This window comes from Tursiops truncatus, chromosome 1, assembly GCF_011762595.2.
Source record: "Tursiops truncatus isolate mTurTru1 chromosome 1, mTurTru1.mat.Y, whole genome shotgun sequence".
Lineage (NCBI taxonomy): Eukaryota > Metazoa > Chordata > Mammalia > Artiodactyla > Delphinidae > Tursiops > Tursiops truncatus.
Window position 1 is genome coordinate 80,042,351 of NC_047034.1, and position 24,437 is coordinate 80,066,787.

The 24,437-nt window shown below is 37.5% G+C and overlaps 1 protein-coding gene across 5 annotated transcripts in view; it reads left to right on the forward strand.

The window, feature by feature from the left end:
* Window positions 1-24,437, forward strand: part of SPAG17 (sperm associated antigen 17) — a 172,559-nt gene that overhangs the window by 88,360 nt on the left and 59,762 nt on the right. For all 5 annotated transcript variants that reach the window (XR_012333560.1, XM_073809001.1, XM_073809010.1 and 2 more), the window contains 5 exons: window positions 667-845; window positions 1,441-1,600; window positions 6,430-6,647; window positions 10,556-10,700; window positions 12,360-12,514. Coding sequence is in view for 4 of the 5 variants with exons in the window: in XM_073809001.1 (XP_073665102.1) it covers window positions 667-845; window positions 1,441-1,600; window positions 6,430-6,647; window positions 10,556-10,700; window positions 12,360-12,514 (857 nt within the window). In the remaining variant the exon portion in view is untranslated. The remainder of the gene's footprint in view (window positions 1-666; window positions 846-1,440; window positions 1,601-6,429; window positions 6,648-10,555; window positions 10,701-12,359; window positions 12,515-24,437) is intronic.

Here is a 24,437-nt window from a genome sequence, read left to right on the forward strand (position 1 = left end):
ACTCCATCACTGACAGACATTGGATTTTATGTTATTAAACCACTTTTTAAATGGAGAAGAGGAAATTATTCAGTTAGCAAAATCTGAGTAGCTGCTGTGTACCAGAAATTCTCAATAATAATACTTTCTTTTGGAGGAATTTATTAGGTGTTTTCTTCTTGATTGCCAGCTAAGAGTAGAACTCTGAGAAAAATCTGGACTTGGTTAGAGATGAGAGGGTTGTGTTAACTTTGAAAGATGATAAATGATTTAAGGAGGGCAAGCCTGAGTGAGTGACTTCCCCTGGGGCTCCAGGGAACTGGGGGACCCCAGGGGAACATTGTGCATCCAGGGTGAGAGAAAAATACCAATGGGGAGAAAAGGCAACATCTAAGACAGAATAACTCTCTCCCTTCCTAATTTTGCCCTGAAATGTTCTGGACATCATTAGAAACACTGGCTTATACATGGAGAAAGTATGTATTAAGTACTCGTAAATGACCTTATTTACTACATGTGACTATAAGAAAGGCAGCAAAGAACCAGTACTCTGGGCCATCTGTCATGACATGAAAACTCCCCTAGTAACCAGATGTAGACCAAAGAATGAAATCAATTAAGCAGGACGATAAGATCCCAGCCATACAGCATTGCACAGTTCTCAGTAAGCTCTTTTTTCTTTTTAAGATCAATGTGTTATAGATGAGGAACCCACTTGGGACATCATGGTCCGACAGAGCTACCCCCAGAAGGTGAAGCACTATGAATTCTGTAAAACAGTGATGCCACCTCTGGAGCAGGAGGCATCAAGAGTTATTACCAGTCAAGGCACTGTTGTCAAATACCTGTTGGATGGATCCACACAGGTAAAAGAATATGTTAGATAAATTACTCTTTCCTGCTGCAGAGTAAAATACAAACAAGCTAAAGGTGAGGAACAGTACTATGACAAGGAAAGAGAAACAACTCATTTGAAAATGAATGATGCCTTAAAATGGCAAAGAATAATATAGTTGGAAGGAAAAACACTGCCTTAGATGCTATACATACTATACATACTAGACAGATATTGATAGAAACTAAACGTTTAAATATGTGATAAAGTCTTAAATGTAGTCATTAGAAAAATTGAAATAGGGTAAATAATTTCCCAATTACATAGGGGAAGGGTGAAGAATGGGAAAACATAAAGCAAGTCAATCTGATAAAAGATAGGAAATGAAAAGAAACAAAATAGAAAGTAAATGGAAAACAAAGCAATATTATTGAGCTGTTTATTAACCTGTTGTCTCTGAGCTCCAAATCTACCCTTCTATAACATGCTTTATACTGCTGAGTCTGGATGTCGGAAAATAGCATTTCTTTGAGTTATTTTTAACCTATTTCAGTTTGACACACAGTATTGTTAACCAGTTTCTTCCTCGTTTCTGAGAATGCTGAAATTTTTTGCTTTTTCTTCAGATTCTCTTCGCAGATGGTACTGTGAGCAGTAGTCCCAATTCAGGGCCTGTTGGTCTTCCTGCTGATGCGCCAGCAAGCCCTCACAGCGGGGACTTGATGAGCATGGGTTCTCAGCAAAAATCAGAAACAGCACCATCAGAGACTGTCATCACAAAGAAAGGTAATAACCGAAGCCTCTCAATTTATAATGGATTTAATAAATCCAAGGGCTTAGTAAATGCTCAATATTATTTTTATTACACTTATCTTTTCATCGAATACATGCACATTTCATTGGGAATCACAGCATTACACATTGTTTCATGAATTGCTTTTATCTCTATGTAATAAATAGCAAACATTTTCCTATGTCATCATGTACTCTGACACGACATTAGTTCTAATGCCTACACTACTGTTTTAGGGTTAGATGAGTGATCAGTGATGTCAAGTCTCTGTGTAGCCTTCTCTGTCCTTCTCTTTTCCCCGAAATCGCAGGAGAGCCACCTCAGCTCCAGACACGAGGGCCTCATGTCGTAAGTTCCAAAGCAGAAAGGAAAGAGGGTGGACACAAGAGCTTTCAAGTGTCTCTCTTTATCAGGGAGGAAAATAGCCCCAGATTACACCAGTCTCCCCCACCCCCAGTGGGTCTCCTCTTATATGTCATTGACTAAACCTGGTTGGGGACTTAGGCTGGGAAAACAGCATCTGAAACTTTTGGCTTTTTTCTCAGGAGATGAGCACTACTAGTAAGGAAAAAGGAAGGTGGAGAAGTGTCTTGTAAGCAATCAACCATGTCTGCCATAATCTAAATTACAGACTTGCTCCCCTCCAAGACACTTGCAATTTATGCCCCTACCTCCAGCACAGTATGAAAGTGTCTGCTTCCTCATACCCTTGCCAATGCCGGGTATTGTCATTCTTTTCATGTTACTCAGTTTGATAGACAATTAATGCATCTTATTATTATATTAATTTGCATTTCATTGATTACTGATGAGATTAAACATTTAAAGATGTTTGTTGCTTTTTTTTTCTTTTTGTTAATTTTCTATTCACATCTTTCCTTGGTTTGCTGTTGGGATGTTCATCATTTTCATTTTAAGAGATCTTCATGTGTAGGAGACATGTGCTTGTACACCAGGCACAATTCTGGATACTTCAAAATATTAAATCAGTGAATACTCACAACAACTCTGTGAGGTGTGTATCTTAATAATCTCAATTTACAGATGAGAAAATTGAGACACAAAGAAGTTAATTAACTTCCTTGAAGTCTCTCAGCTAGTAAGTGGTAAAGCTCGGATCTGAGTCTGGGCAACTAACCCCTAAATTACACTGTCTCTCAGGCATTGCAAATTTTTCTCAATTTCTCATATGCCTTTAATGATCTGTGAGACTAAGATTTAGTCTTTTTCTCTCAGATTCACACATCTCATCATGGTACCCAGTAACATTGTATGGAGGCAAAGTGAATTCTTTTTTTGATAACTCAAAATTTAGTGAAATGATATACTGGGTCATATGGTAGTTCTATTTTTAGTTTTTTGAGAAACCTCCATAACATTTTCCACAGTGACTGCACCCATTTACATTCCCACCAACAGTGTACAAGTGTTCCTTTTTCTCCACATCGTCTCCAACATTTGTTATTTGTGTTCTTTTTGATGATAGCCATTCTGAGAGGTGTGAGGTAGTATATCATTGTGGTTGATTTGCATTTCTCTGATGATGAGGAAGCTTGAGCATCTTTTCATATGTGATATCATATGATATTTGTCTTTGACTTACTTCACTTAGTATGATAATCTCTAGGTCCATCCATGTTGCTGCAAATGGCATTCCATTCTTTTTTATGGCTAAGTAATATTCCATGGTATACATGTATGACATCTTCACACCATTCAGAATGGCCGTCATCAAAAAGTCTACAAACAATACATGCTGGAGAAGGTGTGGAGAAAAGGGAACCCTCCTACATTGTCAGTGGGAATGTAAATTGGTAAAACCACTATGGAGAACAGTATGGAGGTTCCTTAAAAAACTAAAAATAGAACTATCATATGAAGTAGCAATCCCACTCCTGGGCATATATCTGGAGAAAACCGTAATTCGAGAAGATACATGTACCCAATGTTCATTACAGCACTATTTACAATAGCCAGGACATGGAAGCAACCTAAATGTCCATTGACAGAGGAATGGATATGGTCAAATTTAAAAAAAAATTCTGTCTGTGTTTGAAAAGTTGAAAACTGCATATATCCTGCAGCTATTGAGTACAGAGTTCTCTTTTTCTAATTTAATTAATTAATTTATATATATATATTTATACAGCATGTTACAGAGTTCTCTTTATATCTGTGCAATCAAATTTGTTAGTTGTGTTGTCCAATTTATATCCAGGTTCAGGAAACTTCTCTGTAAAGGGCAAGATAGTAAATGTTTTAGACACTTGGAGCCATATGGTCTCCGTCACAACTACTAACTCTGCTATTGTAGTGTAAAAGTAGCCTTAGAAAATACATAATCAAATGAGCATGCTGTGTTGTGTTCCAATTAAACTTTTATATGGTCACTAAAATTTGAATTTAATATAATTTTCATACATAACAAAATATTCTTTTGATTTTTTAATTATGTAGAAATGTACAAAGAATTATTACTTCACAGACTGTACAAAAACAGACAGTAGGCCATATTTGCCTCACATTCAAACTTTGACATTTCTTATTCTATATCCTTATGGACTTTTTAATGTACAATGTCAACTTATTCAGCGGAAGTATGTTTAAATTTCCTGAAAGGGTAGAATAGCCTCTTCACTCCTTACAGTTTAATCCATATTTCTTTTTTCTGAAATAACTATGTCTTTTTTATAGTTCTCAGATTTGCCTTTATATATTTTGAGGATATGATTTTAGATACTTACAAATTTAGAATTGTTTTATCTTCATGGGGAATTTAACTTTTTATCAGTACACAATGACTTTTTATTCTAGGATTCTTTTTTACTCTAATGTTGATTTTGCTTATATTTTTATAGCTACATCAGCTATTGTTTAACTTTTCCAGTATAACTTTTCCCACACTTTATTTTACTTTCTATGGTTTATGTTTAAAAGTGTGTCTTGTGAGCAGCATATAGGTATATGTTTTAAAAATTAGATATTTTTGTGTTTTAACTGGAAGTTTTAAGCTATTTATTGCAAAACAGATATTTTCTGAAAATGTCTTTATGTTGTCCTCATTCTTGAAAAATAATTTCACTGGGTGTAGAATTCTAGATTGACAGGTATTTTCTCTCAGCATGTGGACAATAATTCTTCATATTTTTCTTGCTTCCACTATTGCTGTTGAAAAGTTGGCTGTCAGTCTAATTGTTGTTAGACAATCTAACCACCTTTAAAATATTTTCTTTTTTATTATAATATCAATATGATTTAACTAGGGGTGGATTTCTTTTTATTTATCCAAGTGGGAATACATTGGGCTTCTTTTTTTTTTTTTTTTTTTTTTTTTTTTCCCCAGTACTTGGGCCTCTCACTGTTGTGGCCTCTTCTGTTGCGGAGCACAGGCTCAGCGGCCATGGCTCACGGGCCCAGCCACTCCGAGGCATGTGGGATCCTCCCAGACCGGGGCACGAACCAGTGTCCCCTGCATCGGCAGGCGGACTCTCAACCACTGCGCCACCAGGGAAGCCCCACATTGGGCTTCTTGAATCTGTAAATTAGTATCTTTCATTCCTTGTGGAACTTTCTCAATATTATCTTTTCAAATATTGTTTATCATCCATTTCTTTCTCTTCTTCTTCGAGAATTCCAATTAAATGTGTATTAGAGAGCTTTTACCTCTCTTTCATTACTTCTGTCACATTGGCCCTCTGAGCTTCATTCTAAATAATTTCTACAGGTCTATCTTTCAGTTCTCTTTTAATGCTCTGGAAATACAAATAGGTCCAAATTAAATCTTAGGGCAATGGAAAGGCTTAGCTAAATATATCTGTCTTCTTTGGTTCCCCCAATTAGTTGAGTCTGCATCTTACACCAAGATCCACATTTCGTGGTCTGAATCTAAAGGATCTTCCTGGAGGCAACAATCCTTTACTATATTTTTTGCAATTTTTTTCTCAGTCTGAGTTTACTTCATCATCGAGGCTTGGCAACACTGGCAAATTTTGCCTGGCAAGTAATAATGAGATTACTCATTATTATTCATACAAATGGAGTAAATCTACCTTTACTCCAGAGGTAGAGGGATTGAGATAATATTTACAGGGTTCCATGAGGGTTTCTTCAGTTCTATCTTCCTGTTCTAATTGAATGGGGGTGGGGAGGGGTTGAGAGGGGGATGTGTATCAGATGATTATCAATGTAGTAATTAAACTGTACAAATCCTCTCCATATGAGAGGCCAAGGATATGCTTGATTGGTAATGTTCTCCAGATCCAGGGCCGAAGAAAGATGTTTCCTGTGACTGAAAAAAAAAAGACAAAATCAGAGGAATGAAGAGTTAAAATTATACTCTATTATACTAGAATATAATAAGTCAAAAAAAGCATTCTAAAAATTTCAGAGATACACAGGAGAAAATAGAGGCTTTGAAAACCAGGGTACAGAACCCCAAATCTGGAATCTAGGGAGATGTAAGCAAGACCTAAAAGTGTACAGAAATTGACAAGAATGGGTATTGTGCCATGGAGAGTGAGCTGTGTATGCACGTGTATGTTTTGTGGGAGGTGATGGGAATCCAGCCAAGGTTCAAGTACCAAGATTTAGATATTCATAACCTGAAATTTTTGCTTCTTGAGAAATAGTATAATTGATGAATACCACTTAGAATTTCTCTGTGTCTGAGGTAACCTACACTGTATTAAAACTTAATGAATAATTCTATATGTGATATAGTTATATTGTTGCATTTGATTTTTTTTAATTTTTTTTTAAATTTTTAAATTTTTGTTGGAGTATAGTTGATTTGTTGTATTTGATTTTACTTGAACTTCCACAGGAAAAAGTCAGAAAAATCAGTCATCAATGGCTCATAAAAATGAAAGCCATGAACCTCCCCCAGAAACAATTCAAACAGTAACTCCTGTGGAGGTTCACTTAGGCACCTGGTTTACAACTACACCTCAAGGAAATCGGATTGGCACCAAAGGATTAGAAAGAATAGCAGACTTGGCCCCACTTTTATCCTTTAAAGCCACAGATCCTGTCGATGGAACGGTATGGCAAACTATTATATATTACAAATTTTTCTAAATTGTTAGGGTTCTGAAACAACACATGGAGGAATACCTGTCAAATAATAAATTTTCAATAACTGTTTGTTAAGTAATGGATGTATGGATGAATGGATGGATCCATCTTTCCAAATCTAAAAATATTGTGTGGTTCATTTGACCAGTGTAGTGTATCATGAAATATCAATTCTTGAAGTGAGAGACAAATCATGAATTTTCTATTCCACTTTTAAGACATATGATTAATGATATCCTATATTTCTTTCTGTTGGATGTATTTGTTTATATGTCTTATCTTCTAGAAGTGAGGGGCTCTGATTTATTCCTACTTTTTGTGTGTACCTGACATGAATTATAGAAATTTGTTCATGATCCTTGACTTCAAATAATTTATGGTATATTTAATGAGATGCCCACATTAAATAACTCAAACATTCAACACCACCACAAAGCAACTATAAGAAAGATTTTATTTATAACTTAAGAAAAAGTGACAAATGAGTGGTATAGTAAATAACGGTTTTGTTTATCTGTCAAGCAGATGTGAAATTGAAACCCCTGGGATGCACAATAGCGTTTTCTATAGGCTTTCTGTTAGGGGTTTTACATACATTCTCTCATTCAGGCCTCACACCAGTGTATATTATACAGATGAGGAAGCTGGGCCTCAGCAAGTTAAGTAATGTGACCAGGAAGTGCTGGAGCCAGGTTTAGAACCAGTCGTTGGGACTAAAAACTGGGCTCTTTCCATTCCACAGCTATTCCTCTAATATCTTATGTGGAGCTTTGCAGCACCCTCTAAATCTAACAAGACAAAGAATTTCCTGCATGCCTTATTTCTGGTTTCTGGACTTCCAGCACTTGTTTACAACCACATGCTGATAGTCGAAAGCAAAATGTCTGCTTGCTATTGAGATAAATTCCTTTATCTAACCAAATGCGTTTTCCTTTCTTCTTCAGCCTACTTCTGAAATAGTTTCATAATCTCTTACATTGTTTGCTAGTTCTCTGTTGTGAGACTCAAGATACATATCATCTCAGGATAGTTTTTTTTTGGTGACTTCAAATGACTCACTTTAATTCAGCCCTGATACAGATTATTTGGCTTAATATGCAAATTTGATTAATATTTCTTAGTTAATGACACTCAATTTCCTTTACTGATACCTAGCACCATTATAGAAGCACAAACCAAGATCCAGGAGCCTGGATTCAAGCATAGACACCCAACAGTCAAATAGCAATCACAACAATAGTAATAATATTTATTGAGCACTCACTGTGTGCCAGTCACTGTTCTTGGTGTTTTCCACATCCTAACTTGTTTAATTCTCACAATAAACTATTGTTTCCATTTTACATATGAGACAACTAAGCTACAGACAGGCTAAATAATTTTTCCAAGATCACACAGCAGGTGGTAGATTCAGAATGTGGACCCCAGGTTGTATTCTAGGTCTCATATGCTTAACTATTATGCAAATAAGGGGCAATAATCATATGAAACAAAATTGAGAATGGATGTGTGTTTTCATGATATCTGACATGAAGTATCACATTTTAGAGGAGTGCCACTGACCTTGCTGTGAGGCAGTCATGGGTTTGAACCCCAAGTCACACTTCTTACTAGATATATGACTTTGGATGTTTCTAATCTAGTATCTTTACTCCTAAAATAGAAATAATAGTCATTACCTAAAATAGTTGGGAAGATTAATACCAGATTTAGCACCATCAGGTGTTCAGTAAATATTCTTTCTATTGTGTTCTTGCCACCTCTAAAAATAATGATTATCTTACCCTATGGTGATCAGAAAATGTCAATGTTATGTGGTGTTATAAAATGTTGGAATAATTCTAAATAATAATTTGTGAATATCTAAACTAGATAGGGAATTCCCTAGCGGTCCAGTGGTTAGGACTCTGCACTTTCATTGCCAAGGGCCCAAGTTCGATCCCTGGTTGAGAAGCTAAGATCCCACAAGCTATGTGCCACAGCCAAAATAAATAAATGAGTTAAAGAGCTAGTATTTATCATTGCTAACTTGATGACCAATTAAGTGTGAATTACTTTACCAGCATTATCTCATTTAATCCGTATAACATCTCTGAGGAATACTAGTGTTGGCTCCATTTTGCAGATAAGGAAACTAGGGCTGAGAGAAGGGAAGCAACTTGCCTAAATCACTCAGCCAGCTGTGGAACCAGAATTTGAACTCAGGCAGCTTAACTGCAGAGTCCATGCTCTCAGTCACTGCATTCTACAGCAGTATTTCTTGTTATACACATTCGATAGATAGAGAGATAGATAGATAGATAGACAGACAGATATAGATAGACAGATATACATATCTATATCTACCACTGGCTGAGAGTGCCAAAGATAAGAACTTAAAATAATGATCAGTGTGCACTTCTCTCTTATAGTGATTTCTGCCTACTATAAAAAGATAAAAATGTAATTATGACCTACTCACAAAAGCCCTAGACACTTGAGTCAAAATATAGCTAGCAAACTCACTCTCATATCCATCTGGACACTTCACTGCAAATTGTGTCCCTTACAGTTAGGACAGTATAAGTTAGAAAACACTCAATGATTTAAATATATGCATTATATAATTTTAATACATTGTTGACAGTTGGGGTCTCCAGAAGCAAACACTTAAATGAAGGTTGTGGTACAAGATATTTATAAGGGACACCATTTGTGAAAGGAACGGGGAGAAAGCAGGATTGGACAGAGGAGAAGCTGAGCTGTGACGCAGACCCCACAAAGCCTTGGTTAACTGGCAGGAGCTCAGAAGCCAGTGTCATCTGTCCCAATGTCCCAAGTCTGGGAGCAGGAACCATATCGGTGTACTCCTGCCTCACTCAGTCACTGGACCAAGGTCACCTGGAGCAATGTGAGTCAGGCAAAGCATTTCTCTGCAGCTGAGGCAGATGCTGGAAGAGCTGACAACTGGAGGCTGTTTGCCAACTTCACTCCACACAGCTGGGGAGCAAATCCTGTCTTGAAGGAAGATCTGGGCTATGCATCTCCATGCCTGCCACATCTTCACACACACACACACACACACACACACAGAGCTGGGGGTTTAGAGCTTCTCTGGTGAACCATTTAGCTACAGGATACAAAGGTCTGAGTGCTCTTTCAGACTGAAGTACTTGCTAGGGCTAAATGAATATTTTCTGTGTTTCTTGCTCTAGTCCACATACTTAAAACCCTTCACTACTGATTTGCCTGCCTTGGGATAAAGACTGTGTCCTTAATATGGCTTAATAATCTTCCCAGTTTGGTCCCTCACTCCTAACCTTGCTCTCACCACTCTGCCCATTGCTCCCTGGGATCCTTTGTGTCTAGCACCCCTTTCACCCATGCTGCCCTCCTGCACCGACACACAAAATCCAAGCTCTGGCATTGCTTCCTCAGGGGAGACCAGACCACATCAGAACCCTCACTACAGACACCAGTGGTCCCTTGCTTATCTTAAACCTGTAGTTTCCAAGGAGGCAGGACCTGGGACCATTTTCCTGGACATACCTGGGTCAGATCAGTCCTGATGTTAACTTTTTACTCACAAATGTGCGACCATGGAAGAAGCACCAGTTCTGAAGTCAGACAGTCTTAGTCCAGCATCAGCTCTGGCACGTGCTGAGTGACATTCAGCAAGTTTCTTAACTTCTCTAAGCCTGAATTTCCTCATCCATAAAATGGGGATATCGTTGCCTGCCTCCCAGGATTGTTATAAAGATTAGATCAAGTAGATGAGATAAAACTTTTACTTCTAAATAACCAGGATTTTGATGGTAATCAATGGGGTGTGAAAATAAGCACACTTGAGATTAACCACCTGACCAAATGATGGTGCTCTGCCTTTGTATGTTCAGGTTATGACAACTCGAGAAGACAAAGTGATCATCATTGAAAAGAAAGATGGTACTCGGGTAGTGGATCATGCTGATGGTACCAGAATCACAACCTTTTATCAAGTTTATGAAGATCAAATTATTTCTCCGGATGATCAAGAGACAGGTAAGTTTTTTTTTTTCTTTTTTTAAAATTTTTCTTTTATATTGGAGTATAGTTGATTAACAATGTTGTGTTAGTTTCAGGTGTACAGCAGAGCGATTCAGTTATACATATACATGTATCTCTTCTTTTTCAAGTAGATGACAATATTCTATGTCTTTACAATAAGATAGGTAGAAACCTCACTGATTTTTGAAAATACACATAAGAAAATAATTTTTTTGAAGAATTCACGTCAACTAAAGAGTACTCACGTAATCCAAATGAGGCCCTTTATTATGATCTTTATCCTCAGCTGACGTGGAAGTGATAACAGCTCTAGTTGGCTGATGGATAATAATAGTGCCTTTTCCATTTTTACCACTAAAAACTTACAGCCTGGATTGGTAGCAACTAAAAGTTAATAATCATGACTCAACTGTCCTGCACATTAGCTCTCAGACCTGTTTCCTTTGATCCTTAAGGAATCTAATTTGCATACATAGGTGACATCAGGTAGGTCCTCCTTCAATTCTTTCTGACAATTCTCATTATCAGAAAGGTGATATAAGAGAAAAGCCAGCGACAGCTACTAATGAACCAGAGTCTTTCATATTATCTAAAAGCCTACCACCCTTCCTAAGCTAAATTTAAAAACGATTTTTAAATAAAAATTATTCCGACTCACTTTTCTTTAATTCCAGAGTTTAAATGCTTCATTGCCAAATTAAGTGCAACAAATGGGCAAGTGACTGGAAAAAGAGGAACCTTTCCACCCTGCTAGTTAGAGTGAAAATTAAAAGAGCCACTTGGGTGGGCAATTTTTAAATATCTGGTAAATTGAAAATGTGCATATCATACAATACACTAAGTCTACTTCTGGGTATATATAGAAAGACACTCTTATACATTTGAACAAGGAAACAGGTATAGGGGTGCTACTTGCAACACCAAGTTTAATATTAAAATATTGGGAAAACAAATGTCCATCAACAGCAGAATAGAAAAATAAAATGTGGTATATGCTTACAAAGGAGTACTATATAGCAATTAAAAGGAATGAAGTGCACACATACATGCACCTATTTACACACACACATATATATCAAGATGGCTAAATGTCTCAAAACATTGTTAAGTTAAAAATTCAGGTGTAGAATGATACATAGAGTAATATATAACTTATGCAAATTTAAAGTACACAAAATACTATATGTTGTTTTTGATACATACATTTATATAAAAGTATAAAAATGGATTGTGAGAAAAAGGAATAAACCCAGAGATAAGGAGAGCAGTAAACTTCAACTTTATCTGTATTTTTCTCTTATGTACATATTAAAAATGAAGCAAATATGGCAAAATATTAACAAGTGTTAATTTTCATTAGTGAGCATGAATAGTTAAATTATATTTTGTGCTTTTCCGGATGTTTTCAATTTCTCAAAATAAAAAGAATGGTGAGAACAAAAGAGCACACTAAATTAAGAGATATTCTGGAAATATGACTGCATTGACATAGAGAGTAGCCCGTACTCCAGCCCCATGGAGTGAGTTCTCAACACTGGATCTTGACTTGGAGTCCAGGTAGCCAGGAGGCAGGAGCACAGTCAGAGTCAGCTGGCAGGCATGTTCCCTATGTGTGCATCCTATCAGACCTGCTTCCCTTGCATTTGCCCACAGACGAAGGTCCTCAGAGGATCACCAGGCAGGTGAAGTGCATGCAGATTGAAAGTTCACACTACGCCACTGTCATCACCAACTGCGAGGACAGTAGCTGCTGCACCACCTTTGGGGATGGGACGTCTATCATCGCAAAGCCACAGGGAACATACCAGGTGGGTCTGGGGGAGGATGAGGGGTGCCAAAGGTAAGTGTCAATTTGACTAAGAAAACCCACTCCTCGGGGGGCAGTGAACAGTCCTGCCACATGCACGACTGTTGCTCTCTTGTCTCAGTGGATCTGAGAACACACTTCTCAATCTCTTTTCATTTATTCACCTTCTTTTTACAATTCATTCCAGGAAAACATAGTCCTGCTTGTCTTTAAATTCTTGGGTATTTGGGGATCAAGCTTATAAACCAGAGTGTATTTGCTGGGGATCCTTTATGTGGTAGGTGATGGGCACCGTGGGTGTTAGAAGCATGCAGTGCTGGCCTGTCCCTACCAGACCAGTTTCACCTCCTGCCACCTCTTATTCATTCTCTCTCTCCCATCCTTCCCACCTCCAGTCTGTCCCCACTCTACCTCATGTCCCCACAGGATGGAAGGACAGCTAGCCCAGCTGAAGCACAGCTTTGTCTTTGGAGGGCTGGGGAGGAGCACTGTTAGAAACTCCTCTGCCTCCTTGCATTTCCCCATTAAACACAATCACCCGGGTTCAGCCTGCAGTCTCTTCAGTCTTAGAAGGATTTGCCTTTGCCTTTCCAATTGCTGGAGAAGGAACACAAGTGCCATGGTGTCACATCTAAGGTCATAGGATACTGAGAGCTTGAAGCCAGAAGATGATGGACAAAGACCTCAGTGACAAATGTTTGTTTCTGTGAAAGCTGTTGAAGCCAGTTTATCCCTCCCATCTCTCCCGATAATGTTATCCTACCCCCTCTTTACCCTGTGCAGATCTTTGTGCAGCAAGGAAGGTACTGAAAGTGAGAGATGACTGTGAAATGTTGCAGTTGGAGAAGGGGATGCTTTTTTTCCTATATAGCATTCAGAATATCCAATTTTTTAGGCAGCATCCATTTGCCGGTATCATATGTCCTACCAGATATGATGAGACTCTCCTAAGATGCTGTGATGAGAGCTTATTTTTATCATGTCCCCAGACTCTAACTGTTACAACTATGGGGCAAAGGAATTTTAGCACCAATGACAGTTACCACTGAACGAAGAGATGTAACAGAAAAGAGATCCAACTTGGAGACCTTCAGTGCCTGACACTATTGTATAGCTGCTTGTTTGCCCAATATCCTGAAACACAGACTAAGGAAGGATCAACCTTGATTGCTCCTTATGGAGAAACACACATATCTTAGTTCCCAACTGGAAAAAAAAAACCCTGAGTAAGTTTAGCTGCACCTATTTTGTAATTCTGTGGTTTTATAGAATTGAAAGCTGGCATTCAAAAATACCTTCTGCCTGTCCTCTGTTGGACTTGGCACACTTGTCATTTATTTCCTCACTCACCAGCATGAGAACATTGGGCAGTGTGATGAGGGAGGCCAGATTTTAGGCAATGTATGAAAGGGAGAGTAGAGCTTGATATTGGTCACTGTTGTACCTTGGCAGCACTAGAAAGATTATTCAAAACATCAAAAAGGAGGTGGGTGTAACAATTGTTATCTTCTATGATTATAATGTGCCACAAGTGGCGGTGGGAACATCCACCCAGCTGGAGGATTTCAAGAAGACAAGATGACAAATAATGGGTCTGTTATCTCCCATGGGAAATCTTTCTCTATCCCTGGGTTTAGGAACTAAAACCATTTTCCCTAGACCAGAAGACCTACTGTCTTTCTGGGGAACGGTGTGTCTGTGTATGTGTGTGTGTGCTAGACTAAGCTTTTGACTACTCTTCTATACCAGTCTGATCCTGACTCCTTTGGGGGAAGATAGAGATATGTAAGAAGCATTCTTAGGAATACTAGTGAAAAGGACTTTAAAAGTCCTTGTCTTTATCAGTACTACCACAAACAAACATCATAATGAAGGGTGCCTTGTCCTCTACTTAGTGTGTGAAATCAGTTGAAAGAGGCAAATTTATAGTAAATTCTGAGCAGTATAGGTATGTAAAACCATGAGAATTTAATTTGCTAACATACATACATACATACATACATATATGAGTCATTGCTATATTTTTCATGTTGAGTCTCTATGCTTCAGCACTGCTGTTTCTCCAGATTAACTTCCTAGAAGGCAGAACATCTCCTTTTTATAGGTTTTCTTTTTGGCTCTTCTATATGGTTCCTTCACCTATGGTATGTCTTAATTGTGGAAGTTATAGGCCATCTTTTTCTGTCCAGAGCAGCTTTCAGTAAATTACAGAGTCAATCTGACAGTTTGGATCCATTTTGATGAGGACCTGTGGAGGCTGGGAAAATTGAATATTTAACCAGCCACGAGTGCCTACTCTAAAATGTACCTGAAACCACAGAGAAGCCTCAGAACTCATCAAGTCCAGTGGAGTTCTCTGGGCCTAGGGAATGGTGAAGAGTCAATATGAGAAACTTCCAGAAGGGTGGAGTAAGGACTTCTGAAAATCTACTCTCCCTAAAAACAACTAGAAACCTGGAAGTATTGTCAAAATCAACTTTTTCAGAAGTCTAGAAATTAACCAAAGGACTACAATATTCTGAGGATTGTTTATTTAAAGACAAAAAAAAAAACTGAATCTTGGGAAGAACAGCAAGAATTGTGGTGATTTCACTTGCCATATTCCCCTCCCCTCCCCCAGCTCCATGGTAGCCTTGAAAATCAACACTCTCACATGCAAAACAGCAGTGAAAGCCAGCAAGCCAGCAGCCACTGAAAGAAGAAAAGATTTAGAGCTCCACAAAATATTGTCAGTGTTTGAGCTGTCTGGCCGTTCCCTGGAAACACCCACTCACAGGGGTTGTCTTTATTTGATCCGATTCTGAGCTCACTCCCTAAAAACAGCCTTTTCCCCAAACAGAGGTAATTATTTAACATTATAGCCATCGAAGTGGCAATAACAAACAAGAGGCTGAACAAAAGAGTTTAAAGGAAAAGAAGGGGAACGAGAAGTCCACAGAGAGCTTTGAAAAGCTCTGATGTATTCCCTGGAATCTGGAAAGCCATACTCAAGTGCAGGGCTGTGTCCATGCCCATAAAAGAAAGCCCTGATCTTTCACTCTTTCTGATCAAGAGGCTCGGCACAAGCAGGGAGTGAAGCTAAGGCAGAATTACAAAGCTAAGGTGGAATTACAAACTTCCTGCTAGAGCATTGAAAAAATACGTCAATATGCAAACGGAGCCCTCGGCAGAAGCTGAAAGACGTATTAGTGTAAAGTACTTAAGAAAATATCTGCCCAGTTATGAGAAGACCTCTAAGCAACCAAACAAACATGTTAGGCCCACTCGACAATAAATACAAACTTTAAAAAAATAGTTCAGGGAAATCACTGAATAAACAGCAACAACAACAAAGCAACAATAACAAGCCCTGGGGAAACGATCTAATTTCCAGAGTTGTACATTATACTACTTGAAATGTCCAGTTTTCAACAAAAAATTATGAGACATGTGGGGGAAAAGGGAAATTATGACCCATAAACAGGGATGGGGAAGGAGGAAGCAATCAATAGAAACTACCCCTGAGGAAACCCAGACTTTGCACTTAAATAGACAAAGAAATTTAAGTCAGATGTTATGTTTAAAAAACTGAGAGAAACCTTGCGTAAAGACCTAAAGCAAAGTATGAGAATGGTTTTTCGTCAAGTATAGAATATCAATACATAGAAATTATTTTTTGTAAAAAAAGAACCACATAGAAATTCTGGAGTTGGAAAGCATAATAACTGTAATGAAAAATTTACTAATGAGGCTCAACATCAAATTTTAGCTGCCAGAGGAAATAATCAGCAAACTTGAAAATAGGTCAGTTGAGATTAACCAATCTGAGGAAGAGAGAGAAAAAAAAAATGAAGAAAAATGAACAGAGCCTCAGAGACCTGTGGGACACCATAAGGCATACTAACACATGCATAATGAGAGTCTGAGAAGGAAAAGAGAGAAGGGCAGAAATATTATTTGAAGAAATAATGGCTTAAGACTTCCCAAATTTGATAAAAACTGTCTGTACATGCAAGAATCTCGACAAACTTCAAGTAGGATAAATTCAGAGAGATCCACACCTAAACACATCATAATCAAACTGTCAAAGATGAAGAGAGAATCTTGAAAGTAATGAGAAGAGACTCATCAAATATGAGGGATCTCCAATAAGATTAGTAGCTGATTTCTCATCAGAAACTATGGAGTCTAGAAGGCAGTGAGATGACATATTCAAAATGCTTGAAGAAAAAGATCATCAACAAAAACTCATTCAGTAAAATTATCCTTCTAAAATGAAAAAATCAAGATAGTTCCAGAAAAACAAAAACTGAGAGAATTCATTGCTCTTAGACATCCCCTACAAGAAAATCTAAAGGGAATCCTTCAGGCTGAAATGAAAGAACATTGCACAGTAACTCAAATACACACAAATAAATAAAGAGCAATGTTAAAGGTAACTACATAGGTAAATATAAAAGACAGTATAGATGTGTTTTTGTGACTCTCTTTTCATTTGGATTTAAAAGGCAAATGCATAAAGCAATAATTATAAAAGTATATTTATGTGCTTATAATGGGTAAAGATGAAATTTTTGACAAGAATAACATAAAGGGCAGAGGAATAGAGCTATATGGAGCAAAGATTTTGTATAATATTGAAATTCTTAGTATCAATTTAATCTAGAAAGTTATAAATTGAGATGTTTGTAATACCCAAGAAAAACTAAGAAAACAACTCAAAAATATATATAAAAGAAACAAGGGAATTGAAGTGGCACACTTCAAAATATCTATTTAAAATAAAAGAAAGCAGTAATGGATAAATAGAGGGGAAACCAGAGACAGAAGACATATAGAAAACAAATAGAGACTTCCATTCATGCGATCATCATGTTGCAGCATTCTTCATTAAGCCATGTGGCTGAAAGGATCTTGGTGCTCCGACCGGGCATCAGGCCTGAGCCTCTGAGGTGGGAGAGCTCAGGCCTGACACCGGACAGGCCTGAGCTCTCTGGACAGGATATTGGACCACCAGAGACCTCCCGGCCCCTTGTAATATCGATCAGTGAGAACTCTCCCAGAGATCTCCATCTCAATGCTAAGACACAGCTCCAACGACCAGCAAGCTCCAGTGTTGGACACCCCAGGCCAAAAAACTAGCAAAACAGGAACACAACACCACTCATTATCAGAGAGGCTGCTTAAAGTCATAATAAGTTCACAGACACCACAAAACACACCACTGGATGTGGTCCTGCACACCAGAAAGACAAGATCCAGTCTCAACCACCAGAACACAGGCACCAGTCCCTTCTACCAGGAAGCCAAAACAACCCACTGAACAAACCTTACCCACTGGGCGCAGACACCAATAACAACAGGAACTACAAACCTGCAGCCTGCAAAAAGGAGACCCCCAAACACAGTAAGTTAAGCAAAATGAGAAGACAGAGAAATACACAGCACATGAAGGAGAAGGTAAAAACCCACCAGACCAAACAAATGAAGAGGAAATAGGCAATCTACCTGAAAAAGAATTCAGAGTAATGATAGTAAAGATGATCCAAAATCTTGGAAATAGAATGGAGAAAATACAGGAAATGTTTAACAAGGGCTTAGAAGAACTAAAGAGCAAACAAACAATAATTAACAACACAGTAAATGAAATTAAAAATTCTCTAGAAGAAATCAATAGCAGAATAACTGAGGCAGAAGAATGGATAAGTGACTTAGAAGATAAAAGTGGAAATAACTACCACAGAGCAGAATAAAGAAAAAGAATGAAAAGAATGGAGGACAGTCTCAGACACCTCTGAGACAACATTAAATGCACCAACATTCGAATTATAGGGGTCCCAGAGGAAGAAGAGAAAAAGAAAGGGACTGAGAAAATATCTGAAGAGATTAGTTGAAAACTTTCCTAATATGGGAAAGGAAATAGTCAATCAAGTCCAGGAAGTGCAGAGAGTCCCATACAGGATAAATCCAAGAAGAAACATGCCGACACATATTAATCAAACAATCAAAAATTAAATATAAAGAAAAAATGTTAAAAGCAGCAAGGGAAAAGCAATAAATAACTTACAGGGGAATCCCCATAAGGTTAACAGCTGATCTTTCAGCAGAAACCTTGCAAACCAGAAGGGAGTGGCAGGACATATTTGAAGTGATAAAAGAGAAAGACCTACAACCAAGGTTACTCTACCCAGCAAGGATCTCATTCATATTCAATGGAGAAATTAAAACCTTTACAGACAAACAAAAGCTAAGAGAATTCAGCACCAGCAAACCAGCTTTACAACAGACACTAAAGGAACTTCTCTAGGCAGGAAACACAAGAAAAGAGAAGACCTACAAAAACTAACCCCAAACAGTTGAGAAAATGGTAATAGGAACATACATATTGATAATTACCTTAAATGTAAATGGATTAAATGCTCCAACCAAAAGACACAGACTGGCTGAATGGATACAAAAACAAGACCCGTATATATGCTGTCTAAAGAGACCCCCTTCAGACCTGAGGAAACACACAGATTGAAAGGGAGAGGATGGAAAAACATATTCCATGCAAATGGAAATCAAAAGAAAGCTGGAGTAGCAATTCTCATATCAGACAAAATAGACTTTAAAATAAAGACTATTACAAGAGACAAAGAAGGACACTACATAATGATCAAGGGATCGATCCAAGAAGAAGATATAACAATTGTAAATATTTATGCACCCAAACATACGAGCACTTCAGTACATGATGCAAATGCTAACAGCCATAAAAGGGGAATTCGACAGTAGCATAATCATAGTAGAAGACTTTAACACCCCACTTTCTCCAATGGACAGATCAACCAAAATGAAAATAAATAAGGAAACACAAGCATTAAATGACACTTTAAACAAGATGGACTTAATTTATATTTATAGGACTTTGTATCCAAAAACAGCAGAATACACTTTCTTCTCAAGAGCTCATGGACCATTCTCCAGGATAGATCATATCTTGGGTCACAAATCAAGCCTTGGTAAATTTAGGAAAATTGAATTCGTATCAAGTATCTTTTCCGACAACAATGCTATGAGACTAGATAACAATTACAGGAAAAAAACTGTAAAAAAATATAAACACATGGAGGCTACACAAAATAACCAGGAGATCACTGAAGAAATCAAAGACAAAATCAAAATTACCTAGAAACAAAGGACAATGAAAACATGACAACCCAAAACCTATGGGATGCAGCAAAAGCTGTTCTAAGAGGGAAGTTTATAGCAATACAATCCTACTGCAAGAAACACGAAAAATCTCAAATGAACAACATAATCGTACACCTAAAGCAATTAGAGAAAGAAGAACAGAAAAACCCCAAAGTTAGCAGAAGAAAATAAATCATAAAGATCAGATCAGAAATAAATGAAAAAGAAATGAAGGAAACGATAGCAAAGATCAATAAAACTAAAAGCTGCTTCTTTGAATAGATAAAGAAATTGATAAACCATTAGCCAGACTCATCAAGAAAAAAAGAAGACTCGAATCAACAGAATTAGAAATGAAAAAGAAGTAACAACTGACACTGCAGAAATGCAAAGGATCATGAGAGATTACTACAAGCAACTATATGCCAATAAAATGGACAACCTGGAAGAAATGGACAAATTATTAGAAAAGCACAGCCTTCCGAGACTGAACCTGGAAGAAATAGAAAATATATACAGAACAATCACAAGTGCTGAAATTGAAACTGTGATTTGTGGCACATATATACAATGGAATATTACTCAGCCATAAAAAGAAACGAAATTGACTTATTTGTAGTGAGGTGGATGGACTTAGAGTCTGTCTTACAGAGTGAAGTAAGTCAGAAAGACAAAAACAAATACCGTATGCTAACACATATATATGGAATCTAAAAAATATAATAATAAAAATAATGGTCATGAAGAACCTAGAGGCCAGGCGGGAATAAAGACATAGACCTACTAGAGAATGGACTTGAGGATATGGGGATGGGGAAGGGTAAGCTGTGACAAAGCGAGAGAGTGGCATGGACATATATACACTGCTAAACGTAAAATAGATAGCTAGTAGGAAGCAACCGCATAGTACAGGGAGATCAGCTCGGTGCTTTGTGACCACCTAGAGGGGTGGGATAGGGAGGATGGGAGGGAGGGAGATGCAAGAGGGAAGAAATATGGGGACATATGTATATGTATAACTGATTCACTTTGTTATAAAGCAGAAACTAACACACCATTGTAAAGCAATTATACTCCAATAAAGATGTTTTAAAAAAAAGATAATATTCCAACAAACAAAAGCCCAGGACCAGATGGCTTCACAGGCGAATGCTATCAAATATTTTGAGAAGAGCTAACACCTATCCTTCTCAAACACTTCCAAAATGTAGCAGAGGGAGGAACACTCCCAAATTCATTATACGAGGCCACCATCACCCTGATACCAAAACCTGACAGAGATGTCACAATTAAAGAAAACTACAGCCAATATCACTGGTGAACATATATGCAAAAATCCTCAAAAAAATACTAGGCAACAGAATCCAACAGCACACTAAAAGGATCACACAACATGATCAAGTGGGGTTTATCCCAGGAATGCAAGGATTCTTCAATATATGCAAATCAATCAATGTGATAAACTATATTAACAAATTGAAGGAGAAATCCCATATGACCATCTCAATAGATACAGAAAAAGCTTTCGACAAAATTCAAAATCCATTTATGATAAAAACTCTCCAGAAACTAGGCATTGAGGGAACTTACCTCAACATAATAAAAGCCATACATGACAAACCCACAGCCAACATTGTTCTCAATGTTGAAAAATTGAAACGCTTTTCATTAAGATCAGAAACAAGACAAGGTTGCCTACTCTCACCACTGTTATTCAACATAGTTCTAAAAGTTTTAGCCACAGCAATCAGAGAAGAAAAAGAAATAAAAAGAATCCAAATTGGAAATGAAGAAGTAAAATTGTCACTGTTTGGAGATGACATGATACTATACATAGAGCATCCTAAAGGTGCTACCAGAAAACTACTAGAGCTAATCAATGAATTTGGTAAAGTAGCAGGATACAAAATTAATGCACAGAAATCTCTTGTGTTCCTATATACTAATGATGAAAAATCTGAAAGAGAAATTAAGGAAACACTCCTATTTACCACTGCAACAAAAAGAATAAAATACCTAGGAATAAACCTACTTGAGACAAAACACCTGTATGCAGAAAACTATAAGACACTGATGAAAGAAATTAAAAATGATACAAACAGATGGAGAGATATACCATGTTCTTGGATTGGAAGAATCAACATTGTGGAAATGACTATACTACCCAAAGCAATCTATAGAGTCAATGCAATCCCTATCAAACTATCAATTGCATTTTTCACAGAACTAGAACAAAAAATTTGACAATCTGTATGGAAACACAAAAGACCTCGAATAGCCAAAGCAATCTTGAGAAAGAAAAACGGAGCTGGAGGAATCAAGCTTCCTGACTTCAGACTATACTACAAAGCTACAGTAGCCAAGACAGTATGGTACTAGCACTAAAACAGAAATATAAATCAATGGACAGGATAGAAAGCCCAGAGATAAACCCATTCACATATGGTCACCTTATCTTTGATAAGAGAGGCATGAATATACAATGGAGAAAAGACAGCCTCTTCAATAAGTGGTGCTGGGAAAACTGGACAGCTACATGTAAAAGAATGAAATTGGAAGACTCCCTAACACCATACACAAAAATAAACTCAAAATGGATTAAAAACCTAAATGTGGGCTTCCCTGGTGGCACAGTGGTTGAGAGTCTTCCTGCCGATGCAGGGGACACAGGTTCATGCCCTGGTCCGGGAAGATCCCACATGCCGCAGAGTGGCTGGGCCCGTGATCCATGGCCACTGAGCCTGCACGTCTGGAGCCTGTGCTCTGCAACGGGAGAGCCCACAACAGTGAGAGGCCCGCATATCAAAAAAAAAAAAAAAAAAAAAAAAAACCTAAGTATAAGGTCAGACACTATAAAACTCTTAGAGGAAAACATAGGCAGAACACTCTATGACATAAATCACAGCAAGATACTTTTTGATCCACCTCCTTGTGTAATGGAAATAAAATAAAAAATAAACAAATGGGACCTGATGAAACTTAAAAGTTTTTGCACAGCAAAGGAATCCATAAACAAGACGAAAAGGCAACCCTCAGAATGGGAGAAAATATTTGCAAACGAAGCAAGTGACAAAGGATTAATCTCCAAAATATTCAAGCAGCTCATGCAGCTCAATATCAAATAAACTAACAACCCTGTCCAAAAGTGGGTGGAAGACCTAAATAGACATTTCTCCAAAGAAGATATACAGATTGCCAACAAACATATGAAAGGATGCTTAACATCACTAATCATTAGAGAAATGCAAATCAAAACCACAATGAGGTATCACCTCACACTGGTCAGAATGGCCATTATCAAAATATCTACAAAGAATAAATGCTGCAGAGGATGTGGAGAAAAGGGAACCCTCTTGCACTGTTGGTGGGAATGTAAATTGATACAGCTACTATGGAGAACAGCATGTAGGTTCCTTTAAAAACTAAAAATAGAACTCCCATATGACCCAGCCTTCCCACTACAGGGCATATACCCTGAGAAAACCATAATTCAAAAAGAGTCATTTACCACAATGTTCATTGCAGCTCTATTTACAATAGCCAGGACTTGGAAGCAAGCTAAGTGTCCATCGACAGATGAATGGATGAAGAAGATGTGGCATATATATTACAATGGACTATTATTCAGTCATGAAAAGAAATGAAATTGAGTTATTTGTAGTGAAATGGGTGGACCTAGAGTCTTTCATACAGAGTGAAGTAAGTCAGAAGGAGAAAACAAATACCATATGCTAACACATATACATGGAATCTAAAAAAAAAAGAATGGTTCTGATGAACCTAGTGGCAGGACAGGAATATAGACACAGACGTAGAGAATGGACTTAAGGATACGGGGTGGGGGAAGGGTAAGCTGGGATGAAGTGATAGAATGGTATTGACATATATACACTACCAAATGTAAAATAGCTAGTGGAAAGCAGCCACATAGCACAGGGAGATCAGCTCAGTGTTTTGTGGCCACCTAGAGGGGTGGGATAGGGAGGGTGGGAGGGAGATGCAAGAGGGAGAGAATATGGGGATATATGTATACGTATAGCTGATTCACTTTGTTATACAGCGGCAACTAACACAACAATGTAAAGCCATCATACCATAATCAAGATGCTAAAAAAAAAAGAAAACAAATAGAAATTTGGAAGATTCAAATCTGACCTAATCAGTAATGACATTAAATATAAATGGATTAAACAACCCAATCAAAATGCAGATATTGGAAGAATGGATTACAAAGCATGACGCAACTGTATGCTGTCAACAAGAGATACACTTTATGGTGAAAGACACAAATAGGTTGAAAGTAAAAGGATAAAAAAGATAATACCTGCAATAAGTAATTGAAAGGGAACTTGAGTGGCTATACAAATATCAGACAAAATAGACTTTACAACAAAATATTACAAGAAACAAAGAGGGTATGTTATAATAATAAACAGATTACTCCATCAAGAAGATGGCAACTACAAGCATATTATACACTAACAACAGAGCCCAAAACACATGCGTATTTCCAGAGTTGTGCACTATACAAATTAACATGTCCAGTTAAATAGTAAAAATTGGCATATTTAAAAGGAGAAATAGACAATTCAACAATAATATTTGGAGACATTAGTACCTCACTTTGAGTAATGGATAAAAGAATAGATAAGATCAAGAGAATAATAAGACTTAATCAGCAGAATAAACCATGCAGACCTCCTAGACATGTATAGAACACTCCACTCAGTAATAGAATACATTATGCTCAAGTGTAAATGGAACATTGT